This window comes from Schistocerca serialis, chromosome 4 (assembly GCF_023864345.2).
Source record: "Schistocerca serialis cubense isolate TAMUIC-IGC-003099 chromosome 4, iqSchSeri2.2, whole genome shotgun sequence".
NCBI classification, from domain to species: domain Eukaryota; kingdom Metazoa; phylum Arthropoda; class Insecta; order Orthoptera; family Acrididae; genus Schistocerca; species Schistocerca serialis.
The window spans coordinates 477,394,806-477,409,326 of record NC_064641.1 but is presented as its reverse complement, the minus strand read 5'-3'; the positions used below and the strand labels follow the sequence as shown (position 1 = coordinate 477,409,326).

At 40.9% G+C, this 14,521-nt stretch overlaps 1 protein-coding gene across 2 annotated transcripts in view; it reads right to left on the bottom strand.

Moving 5' to 3' along the window:
* Positions 1-556: 556 nt before the first annotated feature.
* LOC126475159 (gamma-glutamyl hydrolase-like) overlaps positions 557-14,521 on the bottom strand; it is a 92,521-nt gene continuing 78,556 nt past the window's right edge. Inside the window, exon 7 of one of the 2 annotated variants that reach the window (XM_050102782.1) lies at positions 557-777. In XM_050102782.1, the coding sequence (XP_049958739.1) occupies positions 653-777 (125 nt within the window). In that variant the 3' untranslated portion in view covers positions 557-652. The remainder of the gene's footprint in view (positions 778-14,521) is intronic. The other variant, XM_050102781.1, reaches the window with a different exon arrangement.

Sequence of the window (14,521 nt, the reverse complement as noted above, 5' to 3'; positions counted from 1 at the left end):
ATGACACTGTTAAATCATACAAAAAAATGGCTCTGAGCACTATGGGACTAACATCTGTGGTCATCAGTCCCCTAGAACTTAGAATTACTTAAACCTAACTAACCTAAGGACATCACACACATCCATGCCCAAGGCAGGATTCGAACCTGCGACCGTAGCAGTCGTGCGGCTCTGGACTGAGTGCCTAGAACCGCGAGGCCACCGCGGCCGGCTGTTAAATCATACATTTGGGTTCTGGAAGGACAAGGAAGAAGTGAATGTAGTGCATGAACAGGGTAGCCAACTGTGAGCATGAAATATTTTCACAAATCAGCAAATTAGGTTTTTGACACTCAAGAAGTTGACAGAAGGCAAAAGGGGGGTGTGGCAACATGTGCCACCCTTCAATTAAATGAATATTTAAAGCCTTTAATGGATAAAATGCCCTCAGAAAACATATTTCTCTAGTAAAATACACTCCAAGGAATATTTACAAGCAAAAATTTTTTTTTATATTTTTCACCCTACGAAGGTACAATCAACCCTTAAGAAGATAATCTTACCAGCAATTAGCAATAAAGGAGTATTAGACAAAATAGTGACTTGCTCCATCTCATCCCATTTATTGACATATTATTCTTTCAGAAATGTCAGGCGAGTACACCTATAACTGTTAGTAATCAAAAAAATAACACTGTTCATAGATAAGATGATCACCTGTATATGTAGGAGTATATTTATAAATAAGTGCAGACTCTTCAGATTCCACTGATGGAAAGCTGTGAAAGTTCTTACGAGCTGAAAATAAAAGAAACAGAATACTGTTAGACAGTGATTTATCTATATACCTTTATGATGTGGCAATTTCTTGGAAGTAAAATGCATATTGCTAAAATGTAAGCAACATTAGATACTGTCCAACAAGTGCATAACTTTTAGGTTGTACAATTTTATTCATATCGTGAGCTGCAACAGGCAAGAGAGTAAATCTCTATTGCTTTCATAATTAATTATGGTCACATTCATAGTTGCAGGTATTTGTGCAATCTGCACAACATTATAATTTGAATAATTAGGTTAACTTTTAATGTGAATGCTAGGTGTCAATAGTAAGAACCATCTTCCTTCATCTATATCCTTACAAAATATTGTACAACTGTTTTGAGACCTTCCAATTTAAATTGTAGCTGCAAGGAAATGCCTTCCATATTCTTGAAACATCAGATAACTTTAAACTTTAAAATTATTCATCACAGCAATGTCTCATCCCAGTAGTATTAACACCCAGTGCTGCTGTCATTCTTTTGTTGCTCTTTCTGCCTCCAGGACTTTGTTCTCCTTAACACAATATTTTTGAAATATTTTTACAAGAGAACAATTTTTACAAGAGAGGTTATGATGCTTTTTTATCTGAACCAACCTGCCATTCAATGGGCCAAATCACCAGCCTTGAACTTCAAGGTGGTTTCAAAGGCCTTATTTCACATAACATTTCATCTATAATTAAGTTCCCTCTTCTCTTTCCTTGTAACTATTCTATTTCTAAATCTTCAAAAGATGATGCACAATTACTCTTCCTCTGCCAACACAGAAAAAAATTAACTTATGCATTCAGAAAGGCCCGCATATTTTTCAACATCTCATTGGAAGATGGCACCAAATATAGTTCTTTACCATGTTAGACCGATTGTCTTTGACACTGCAAATAATAATAAACTTGTGCTGAACAGTAAGTTTTCATCATTTACTAACCATAATTACCTAAAACTATCATACACACTGGGATGAGTCCTCTTTTTTCAGTTTCATCATAAGCAAACTTTGAGATATCAGACTTTATGACCAATGTCAGAAATCAGGTATGCAAATTTGTGCAAAAACTGCCACCTCAATCTCTGCATTCTTATTAGCTTACCACTTCAATTCACCCGTTTCTTCCTGCATATAGAGGTCTTTCATAAAAAAGATATAAGTTCAGACCTTTTGTAGGTTTTCTCAACATACCACCTAATTTCAAGGATGACACTGTTTTAAACCCAAGCTTAAATGCATCAGTATGCTGCATGTAAAGACTTCATATCATGATCATTACACAGGTTTACTCAAGTACATCAATTTATCTGTGAACTTACTGGAACTGACTATGAAATTATCAACCTAAACACTAAGAATTATCTAGTGACCAACAGGATCAATTGCAATGATTGTCCTTTATTCTAATAGCAGTTTAATATTTTGCACTCCTACAGCATCGACTGTACACCGATCTGTGCACCAACAGAAATAGCAGGCAGCAACACATCTCCAGGAAGACAGAGTTCAGCACCCCCTGTCAACACTGACTTAACCAGCTGCCCATCGCTGGTCAAGTCCAGTTTGGTCACAGACCACAATGCTGAGTAATACAAAGACGATACTTAGCATGCACACTGTGAGTAGTAATAGTGCATGAAAGTAATTGCATATAGTAGGCACAGGAAAGGCATCAAGCAAGTCAAGGCACTTTATAATGAGAAGTAAAGATATGTTTCTCACATTTTTGGAAATAATGTGATCTATTAATTTGAAAGTGTTATGTCCAGATCATTCTGGATTCCTGCAAACGGCCAATGCAACTTCTCTCCTTCCTTGTTTGTGTCGGTGCGGCCTCCCACAGAAGCTGACACTACACCTGGCACCACGGATTACAGAATCAACACTGTTTTCACTCTTCGCCACTCTGTCACAGAGTGTCACTTATATTTCTTTCTTTTCTGTCAGTGGAGCTTTGCTATTAATTGAGTTTTTTCTTGCAGACTAGCTGCAATACTACTGCTATTCATGTACTTGCCTTGCTTCTAATTACTTTGTCACGCCGCTCCTCTCATTAAAATGGCCTCTAACTCACCTCCTGTAACACCTGTGTCTATACCTCCAGCTGCTGCTGGCTTTGATCTAATGTAGATTTTTCAGTTTCCAAACCAGAAAATGTCACAGTTGATAATTACAGTCCAGAAGCTCATTAATGCACAAGCTGCTGCTGCTGCTGCATCAACTCTGCCACAACAGCCAGTCACATCCATGGCACTGCCTCCGTGCATTCCACTGTTATGTGCTTTCATTGAACAACAAGAGGAATGGAATGAGTTGTACATTCAGTTCAATGCTCATTGTGCTACACATCAAATGCAAGATACTGTCAGACTTCCTTACTTCTCGGCAATGGCCAACACACAAGTATACCGCCTTGCTTGAAAGTTATTCAGAACTAGTAGGTCAGAGTTGCTAGTTTCTGGAGTTTCAGTTTTGACCCTCACTAGACAATACAAGAATCAGGTACAGGTTGCTGCAGCTCGTTACAAGTTCTTTCAGTTGTGGAAAAAGCTAGAACAGCCATACCATCAGTGGGTCGCTGAACTTCAGGGTTTGGCTAGACAGTGTCGTTTTCAATGTAGATGTAGATAGTACTATACTGACGCAATGATTCATGATGCAATTATGTACAATGTGCCATACAGTAGGAACCATGAACAAATTCTCAAAATTCTAATCCTACTTTGAAACAGGTGTTACAAATTATTTAACATCAGGGACTCATGTGATAGTGCCGTGGAAAACATTGAGGTAGCTCCTGTCTTCAGTGAAACGCCAAGAGACAAGCAGGTGCAGCCTTGCGACCAACCACCACACACAAAAAGACCACTGCGCTGTGAACAGAGTAAACAAATGTCAACACATGTGTCTGCAGTTGAATCATGTTCCCACTGCTTTTCTGTGCATAAAAAAAAAAAGACTGCCCTTTGCGGAACGCGACTTGCTTTGTACAGTCTGTGTGCTTGCAACAGGAAAAGAACTCTACCTGTAAGTGCAGAGCACTTCTCACTCAGTGAGTGCATTTTCATTCTAAACCAGCTACCGGTACTAGTAATGGCCAAATTCAGGATGTACATTCACCCTACCCAAGTGCTGTGTGATGGCAGTCAAAAAAACTGTTTCTGAACTTAGACACTGCCCGATGTTGTGTGCAGTTTCAGGCCGCATGGTTTGAGACGACATGTCACGGATTGCGCGGCCCCTCGCCCTCGCACCAGAGGTTCAAGTTCTCCCTCGGGAATGTGTGTGTGTGTGTGTGTGTGTGTGTGTGTGTGTGTGTGTGTTGTTCATAGCATAAGTTAGTTGAAGTTAGATTAATTAGTGTGTAAGTCTAGGGACCGAGGACCTCAGCAGTTTGGTCCCTTAGCAATTCACACACACACATTTGTAATTTCAGTTAGACACCAGCATTGCTTAATCATGCCTCTTAAGAACAGTTGGGCTCACCACAGTTGACAAAATCTTGCACGCATCTTACTGTGTGTAACAGTCATAACATTGCTTGCTTGGTACATGCAGTTTGCCTGCCACATTCCACTCTCACAAAAGAACAGCGACATTTTGCATTTGTGAGACTTTGAAAATGTTTTTGAGTTAGATTCATTTGATTTGTTTCGTTTCCATATTCAGGACAATGTACTTTCTATTTCTACATCTACATCCACATATATACTCCGCTAGCCACCAAGCGGTGCATGGCAGAGGGCACAATTCGTGCCAAAGTCATTCCCCCCCCCCTCCATTCCATTCACGGATCACACAAGGGAAAAATGACTGTCTGAACACCTCAGTACAAGCTGTAATTTCCCTTATCTTTGAATGGTGATCATTGCATGATTTGAAAGTTGGTGCCAATAATATATGCTCTACATCCTCGGTGAAGATCAGATTTCAGAATTTAGAGAGCAGCCCCTTCCATTTAGGGTGTCAGCTATCTGCAAGTGTGTCCCACTTCAAACTTTCTATGAGATTTGTAAAGCTCCCGCGATGGCTAAATGTACCAGTCACAAATCTTGCCGCTCTTCTTTGGACATTCTCAATCTCTTGAATCAGACCCAACTGGTAAGGGTCCCATCCAGACGAATAATACTCTAAGACTCAAATGTATTGTAAGCAATTTCCTTTGTGAAGGACTGCATCACTTCAGGATTCTACCAATAAACCGCAATCTAGAGTTCGCCTTGCCTGTTACTTGTGTAATCTGATCATTCCATTTGAGATCATTTTGAATAGTTACACCCACATACTTGACGGATGTTATTGCTGCCAAAGATTGGGCATTTATTTTGTACTTGCACATTAATGGGGATTTTCGCCTTGTTATATGCAGTAGGTTCCACTTACTAATATTGAGAGATAACTGACAGTCATTACACCACGCATTTATTTTCTGCAAATCCTCATTGATTTGTTCAGAACTTTTGTGTGATACTACTTTCCTGTAGACTACAGTATCTTCAGCAAACAGTCTAATGCCACTGTCAATACCATCAACTAGATCACTTATGTAAATCGTAAAAAGCAGCGGACCTATAATGCTGCCCTGGGGCACACCTGAAGCTACGCTTGTTTCTGTTGAAGTCGCTCCATTCAGGACGACATACTGCTCTCTGTCTGTTAGAAACTTTCTATCCAACTGCATATGTCATCGGATAGACCGTAAGCGCGCACTTTTTGGAACAAGTGACAGTGCGGAACTGAGTCGAACGCCTTTTAAAAGTCGAGAAATATGGCATCAGTCTGGGAGCCGGTATCTAGACCCTGTTATATATCATGCACAAAGAGGGCCAATTGTGTCTCGCAAGACGCTGTTCCCTAAAACTGTGCTGGTTTCTGCAGATGAGCTTCTCAGAGCCTAGAAAGGTCATTATGTCTGAACACAAAATGTGTTCCATGATTCTACAACAACTTTCAACCAAAATGACAGTGTTACTCAATAGACTAAGGGGTTTCCCAATTTATTTTCTGGCAGACCTGGCACAGCAAATAATTTTGTGGCACACAATAATGAAGGACAATGCGCAACCTATGTTTTTTCTGGCGCGTCCCTTCCCTCATGCACTTGGAGACAAAGTTGCAAGTGAACTTAAAGAATGGCAGGACAATGATGTTATTGGTCCTACCCACCCTATTCAATGGGCTTCTTTCTTAGTAATCTTACCAAAGCCTTCTAGAAGACTTTTTTTTGTAGGCACCCCGGTGGTCCCTGTCGCCTACGGTGAACTGGATGGCCGAGCGGTGACCTCTCCAGTTGTCAGGATGCTAGGAAATGACTGTGGAAGCGTCAGAAACGCCAAAGAAACATTATTAATTCATAACACCTTTATTCCTGCCGAGTACAATGTGGCCTGCATAACACAGGCTGGCTGAGTTTGGTGATATCAACGACCTTCCTCGAGTCCTCGCTGACTCGTAGTGATGACACCAGCTCCGGGCCGCACAGTCTTGCTAGCGCAGCACTGCATGCTGTGACGTAGCGAAGGAATGTCCTTACTTCGTACTTCGGCCACGTGTGGCTGGTGGCGCCTGGCTGGCTGGCCGGCCGGCTTGGCTGCGGACAGCAAGCCACTTCGCGTATGAGGCTCCGGGTTGGAGTCCCGGCACTGTCGGCACAAGAGGCATTCTCGTAGTGCGGAGTGTACTCTATCCCACCCCATCTTCTTCCCTGCTCCTCCTGGTGGTTCGTCCACAGTGGACAAGCGGAACGGGCTGCAGTCCCCCAGCGTCGTCGGCTCACCCAGTTGTGATGGCGGATGCACAGGGCCTAGGCCCCGCACAATCTTTACGACGGCTCACTGATGTGGTCATCATTGGCAGCGAGTGAGTCTGCCGCGATGTGTGCTAATCCTGAGTTGATGATTGACAGCAGCAGCAGAGAGGACCAGAGCTGGTACTGTCCCCTCACGTCTGCTGCTGGATGGGCCGCCCTTACTGTAACATCTCCTTAATAAAGATTAACATGTCGATCACCGAGCTGATCACTACGCAGTGACCCAGTACACATCTTACTGCAAGTCTAACTGCGAGTGCCTTGTTGCTATCAAAGGTGGCGTATTTAAAGGAAGCACGAGCGACATCCTGATGTCATGCTCATTTGTAATGAATGCATTCGTTCCACTAATACTGCTGATTCATCTGTCGTACTCGCCCCTTAGGTGTTCTTGCGACAGAGTTACGTGTTGTTACGGCAGACTTACGCGAAGTTCTGTAATGCAGTACAGCTGACGCTATACCTCTGTCTTGCACTCTACGAAAGTCTCCGTCTAACACAAACCCGCGTGCTAAGCAATTCTCTCTTGCCTATTGTGTGTAACCAGGCCATTGCCCCTGCGTGACGACACATTCCAATATATGTGCAATACTCCTACCTCTTGGCTAACCTACTGCCTCTGGCTCTCAGCATAGGCAACGAAACTTTGACAATATTCCACATTTCCAACTCTTTACTATTCCATGACACTACAGTTTTTCTGTTGACTTTAAATCCACTGTGCATCCATAAACAATAACTAATACTTATCCATTGTCTTGCCCTGAGAAATTTAGGAGAGGCTCACTGCAGGCCACTACTTATCAAAAGCTAACTTCCCCGAAGAGTATTTGTAAATTCTGTTAGATGAGGAGTCTCAGAAAGTGTTTGTGGTCAACACACATTTAGGATTGCTCAGATTTCTGCACTTACCATTTGAACTGTCAAAGGGTAAGTGCAGAAATCTGAGCAATCCTAAATGTGTGTTGACCACAAACACTTTCTGAGACTCCTCATCTAACAGAATTTACAAATACGCTTCAGGGAAATTAGCTTCCGCACCTGCCAAATTCTTACACTACTTACAACAGCTTACTGCAAAAGTTTCATTCTATTCAAATTACTTAGACGACTTTCAGTTGCAGGTTTGAAATGTACCTGGACAAATGTACCTTTTTTCAGACCGAAATTCAGTACTTATGACATGCTATTAATCGCCAAGGCATTCATCCCATTCAACTACATTTGCTGGCCAGCCAGGACTTCCCTACCCCAAGGAATGTGACGGAATTGCAGTCATTTTTCGGGAAGATGACATATTATATCCAGTTTATGCCCAATGCAGCCCAACGAGTGTGTCAGGAAGCATTCCAGAAACTTAAAATGCCTTGCTGAGTGAGGGACGCATTGTTCATTTTGAACCCACTAAGTCTGTAGTTTTGGCAATGGACGCTTCTTGGAGCTATGCTTTTGCACAGATTTGGTTAATAGGACAGGCCGATTGCTTCCAAGCTATTGACCAAGACTCAATGTAACTACACCCAAATCGAGAAGGAAGTGCTCGCTACTGTCTATGGCATGACAAAGTTTCAGCATTATCTGTTTGGTCACATGTTTTACCTAGTGACAGACCATAAGCCACTTCAATCTTTCTTCAATCTGCCCAAATCTGTTGTGCCACTCATGGCTAAGAAGCTGCAATGTTTGGCTTTGTTATTGTCATAGTATCAGCCCACCTGGAAGCATGTAAATGCTGACAACCTTTTTCGCCTTCTTGTTGGTCCTGATTCTGAATCCTATGCTACTGCTGTAGCTCATTGTTAGATCGAAGTGCAGGACACTGAACTTCTACAGACTTTTCCACTGCACTGTAGGAAAATTGCACAGGCCATGGAAGCAGACCCTGACTTGAACTTTTTGTTGTACTACATCCATACTGTTTGGCCTTGTTCAGTGAAAAAACATTCAGAATTCTTTTGTGTGCCGATATTTTGCTCTTCGGTATAGCCTCTCCATCCAGCACAGTGTGATTTCATTGCAGATTTACTCTGGACAATTGCATGTGATTATTCATAAAGGGTTGCAAAAAGATGTGTTGCGATCGCTCCACCAAGGGCATTGGTGAATTGTACACACAAAACCGTTAGCACGTCAGCACTGTACATGGCCAGGCATGGTGTTGTGCTTGTGCTGAAAATCTATCGGCCCCACCACAAATGTTTTCAGCTTGGCCAAAGTCTCCATCACTATGGCAACAAGTGGGTGTTGACTTTGCTGATACTTTTGGAACACTAGTTGTCTTATTGTTGCGGACTCTTTTAGCAAATATCTGTTTGCAGTGCCCATGAACTTGACTACATCATGTAGTATCATTCAGGCTTTGTCATCTATCTTTGCTTGGATTTTTTTTCCCTGAAGTGTTGGTTACAGACAATGGACCACAGTTTATGCCTTAGGACTTTGAACAGTATTGTACAGCCTATGGTATCACTCACCTTACCAGTGCTCCGTTTCATCCTCAGTCAAATGGAGAAGCTGAGCAGTTTGTACATTACGTTCAAGCAACAGATGAACAAACTACATGCCTCCCACACATGGCAACAAGCACTGCTGCTCTTCCTCGCAATGTACCACTCACAGTCCTGAGACGGCCCATAGCTCGCGGAGCTTCTACATGGCCAGTGTTACCATACACTGCTCTAGTTGTTGCACCCACTGCAGCGCACTGAGCCCCCCACGCTCTGCGAATATCGCTTTGTGCCTAATGATTCTATTCTATTCAGAGTTGTTAGTTGCACCGGATACTGGGAGAGAAGTTTGGGCACTTGCATGTATGTAATTCAATGTCCCACTGGGTTACTGCACTATCATCAGAACAAGAACCATGCTTCTCAGTGGTTAGACACTGGACACAAATTCAGGAGGACGACGGTTCAATCCCGCGTCCGGCCATCCTGATTTAGGTTTTCCGTGATTTCCCTAAATCGCTCCAGGCAAATGCCGGGATGGTTCCTTTCAAAGGGCACGGCCAACTTCCTTCCCCGTCCTTCCCTAATCCGATGAGACCGATGACCTCACTGTCTGGTCTCCTTCCCCAAACCAACCAACCAACCAACCATGCTTCTCGATTGTGAGACATGATCTCGATTGCTAGATTCTTTCGCAGATTTTCTGTTCCCAGATTTGCATCCTACAAGGATATTGCGGCCAGTGCAGACACTGCTTGGAGCCTTCTCTTCAGCAATGCCTGTGGAACCAATGTAGCATTTGCCACTGCAGCAGCTCAACTTTCCAGTGCTCATCACAGCAGCCGTCATGGAGCCGGGTCCGTCACCACTGCCATCAGCATCGCCACCACCATTGTCATTGATGCCTTCTCTGTTTCTCATCAGGCCAGCTCAGGAAGAGGGTGGGCATGCTCTCAGGAGTTATCCGAGTGACATTCCCCTCAGAGTGCAGGGCGGATGTTGGGGCGCAGCCGGGGACTTGGCATCGGTCCCAGTTGCACCTCCCAGCTCTTCATGCCACCCAGCTTCCTCCCTCCCCCTTTTGTCATAAAATGGCTCCCTACATGACAACAGTGTGGCAGTTTGGGGTGGAGGAACGTGCAGTCCCAAAGCTTCAACTGCACACCGATCAGCGCAGAACTGCAAAGCGGCAGCAAGAAGGCACTGACCCGCATGCCAATGGAAAGAGCGGACAGTGCCACACCTCCAGGAACACAGAGTTTATTACCCCCTGTCAAAACGATTTAACTAGCTGCCCATCACTGGTCGGGCCCAGTTTAGTTGCAGACTTCAAGAGCATCAGTACCGAGTAATAGGAAGATGATACTTAGCGTACAGTCTGCAAGTAGTAATAGTGTATCAAAGAACAACCTTGTGGGAGTATTCACTACTGAAGATTAAATGAACATCCCAGCCAAAGTCGAAAAGTTTCGAAGTGAACCACAAAAAGTAAACAAACCGCTGTACGGTGAACTTCCGACTGCTAACATTGTAAAATACGGGAAAATATGTGTGTTAGGCAATAGCCACGGCCGTGGAATTGCCGCATTGCTAACGGAAAAATACAATTACAGGGCAAACGGTTTCATGAAGCCTGGGGCTCCATTAAGTGAACTGAAAAACGTTACAAAATTACGTGAAGTAACTAGTTTGTGTAAGGATGACTTTGTTGTATTGCTGGGAGGATCAAATGACGTATATAGAAATGAGTCGTTCAAGGCTAGAACAGAATTGAGAAAATGCCTCAATACTTTATCTCACATGAATGTACAAGTTGTAAATATCCCGCATCGTCACGATTTACCGAGGTGGTCGTGTGTAAACAGTGAAATTCATGCCGCAAACAAGAGCTTCAGTGAAATATGCTCTCAGTTTGTAAATACAGACGTTATTGACATAAACGGTTTGGAGCGAAGGCTCCATACAGTTCACGGTCTTCATTTGAATGCATTAGGAAAGGAGATACTTACGGAAAAAATTTTTACTCGTATTTCGCGGTGCAATGAAGTACCCAGGACAAGTGGAAATCAATCGCAAGTAACAAAGCGTTCTTTTCATGCAGCGAACAATATAGCCATCAATCAGTGTCAAATCACGAAATGGTTTAAAACCAATATGCCAGAAAGTAACATTCAAGCTGGGAAACAAACTCAAATTACAAAATGGTTCAAGCTAAAAAGAAATGAAGCACAAATTTTGCAAGCTCCAAAAATACTGGAAGACAAACAAGCTGCTGTACGTGTGTCTTCCAGAACAAGGAAAGCTCCAGAGAGGAACAGTGATTTTTTATGGCTGGCACCAGGGAAATCACCTCAGCACCATCCAGATCCAGTGCCATCAAGAATCTAACTATGGATGTAAGTACACAACATCAAAGTGACAAAGAAATATACAAGCCAAGTGAGCAAGGTGATGGGATGCTACAGAAGAATCCAGACCTACCCTTTTGTGAGAATGGCTCATTATTAAATATTAGGTCTTTAAAAAATAAAAATGATGATCTTAGTAGTAACTATATAATGCATTGTAAAATAAATGGTTTCAGTGCTGAATACTCATGTGACAGAAGCTCTAAGTTGGATGAGCTACAAGTTTTTTTATCTGAATTTCTGAGTGTTAAAGTAATTTGTTTAAATGAACACTGGCTTAGTAGTGATACCATAAAAATCTTAAATAAAATTGAAAACTTCAAGGTAGCTACCAGCTTTTGTAGGATAAATAAGTCACGAGGAGGTTCATGCATACTCATTCATTCTGATTTAGATTACCATGTAAGATGTGATTTCAATTGTTTTAATGAAGAGTGTATTTTTGAAAGTTGCTGTGTTGAGTTAAAGGACTTAAATGTTGTTATAATATCAATTTATAGAATCCCAGGGAGGTGACAACTGAGCATTTCCTACGTAAATTTCAGAGTTTGTTAGAATACCTCGGTAAAGAAAAGAGGAAAAAAATTGTGGTTGCTGCTGATTTCAATATCAATGTGTTGAATGAAACATGTGAGGTATCAAAATTTACAGACTTAATAAAAAAATATGGCTTCAAATTAAATTTTTCTGAATCTACAAGAGAAAATGCTCAGTCAGCCACATGCATTGACAATATTTTAACGAATTACATATTTGAAAATGGATATAAATTTTGTCTAGATCTAGCAATTTCTGATCATTTAGCATTATTCATTGAGTTACCCAGAGCAGGTAGAGAAGTCCCATGCAAAAAAGCTTATGTAAAAAGGATCTTCAACCAAGAAACTTTGACTCTATTCCATGATAAGCTCAAGGAGACAGAATGGCACTTTCATAAAAATATTTCATGCACGGCAAATTTTTAAGCATTTCTAAGGGATTTTCTAAGTGTTTTCAATGAAATGTTTCCACAAAAAACTTATTTTAATAAAATGACAAAATTAAAATGGATCACTAAAGGTATAAAAATCTCCAGTGCTAAGAAAAGGCAGCTACATAAGGAACTAAGACATAATAAAAAAATTGAATTTATTGAATATGTTAAACGATACAAAAGTACATTTAAGAAAGTTGTCAAAGCAGCAAAGCAAATGACAAATAATAAATTAATCTAAAACATGAGAATAAATCAAAGGCAGTGTGGTCAGTTGTAAAACACGAATTAGGTATCAAAGCCTCTAGACAATTAAGCTTGAAGATGAGATCATTGTAAATCCGGCTCAAATTTCAGAATGCTTCAATGAGTTCTTCATTAATGTAGTGAAACCAGATGTTAATGTTGCAGATTATGGGAACAATGTATGTCCCTTTGGACTAAATCATAATTCTGAATGCCTCACAAAATTCAAAACAGTTTCAACAATAGATGTAGAAAAAATTATATTAAAACTAAAAAACAAAAATTCTGCAGGTTGGGATGGAATACCAGCAAAAGTCCTTAAATTTGTGTGTAAAATAATAGGATACCCACTATCTAAAATAATAAACCAATCCTTTGAACAAGGAAGCTTCCCAGAGGTGCTGAAGTATGCGGAAGTAAAACCGTTGCTCAAAAAAGGGCCAAGAGAGGATATGGGGAATTATCGTCCCATCTCCCTCCTTCCAGTCCTTTCAAAAATCTTTGAAAATGCTGCTGCTATGCAGATTCGAAATTTTATCGAGAAATATGATATTATTATGGAAAACCAATTTGGTTTCCAGCGTGGCAAAAGTACTACTGATGCAATTAACAAGTTTATCGACAAGATCAGCACATCATTAGACAACCATAATAAAGTTGCAGGAATCTTTTGTGATCTCACAAAAGCCTTTGACTCTGTAAATCATGCACTGCTTATCTATAAGCTTGACAAGTATGGGATCAAGGGTAATGTTCTAAATTGACTTACTTCATACTTACCAAATAGGAAACAAAGAGTAATTGTCTCATCAAATGCAGCAAATTACTATTCAAAATGGAAAACAGTAGCCCAAGGTGTCCCTCAAGGCTCGATTCTAGGACCTATTTTGTTCTTGTTCTATGTTAATGATTTACCGAACAATATAAATGCTCCATCGATTTTATTTGCAGATGACACATCTGTATTAATTGAAAACCAGGAGCCAGAAAACATCCCTCTTGACATAATAAACACAATGAACAAACTAGAAACATGGTTCCAACTGAATGGATTAAGATTGAACATCCCCAAAACCCACATAGTCCAGTTCAGAACAAAACAGTCAAAGCCCCAAGAAATTTAAATAACTCATAAAAATCAGGATATAGAAGAAGTAGATTCTGTAAAGTTTTTAGGGTTAAACCTAGATAAAAATTTAAATTGGAATAAACATGTTGACTACCTGTTAAACAAATTATGTAGCTTTGCATTTGCTATGCAAATATTAGCTGGTGCAACAGACATGAATACAAGGAAAATTGCATACCACAGCTACTTTCAATCAGTTGTAAGGTACGGTATTATTTTTTGGGGAAATTCAAGCAATATATTGCACATACTAAAGCTACAGAAAAGAATAATAAGGAACATGTGTACCGCCCATCCAAGGACATCATGTCGCCCACTATTTGAAAAACAACAGTTATTAACAGTTCCCTCCTTATACATCTATGATATTATCATCTTTCTATATAGCAATTTAGAGTTATTCGAGAAAAACTGTTTCAGTCACTCATATAACACAAGAAACAAAGACAATTTTATGCTTCCCACTCATCGGTTAAACCTATATGCGCAGTCTCCTCAGTATATGGCAATGAAAACCCATAACAAGCTAAAAGGAAAGAATGTTCTGAGTACGAAGCTAGAGACACTGAAAACAAAGCTATATGATATACTTGTCAAACGCTGCTACTACACTGTTGATGAGTTCATGAAGGATGAACTGAACATTTGAGCAGGATAAATTTACATATAGTCTTGTGTGTAAATGTAGCTGTCCTTCACAAAAGGGAGGAAAGAAAA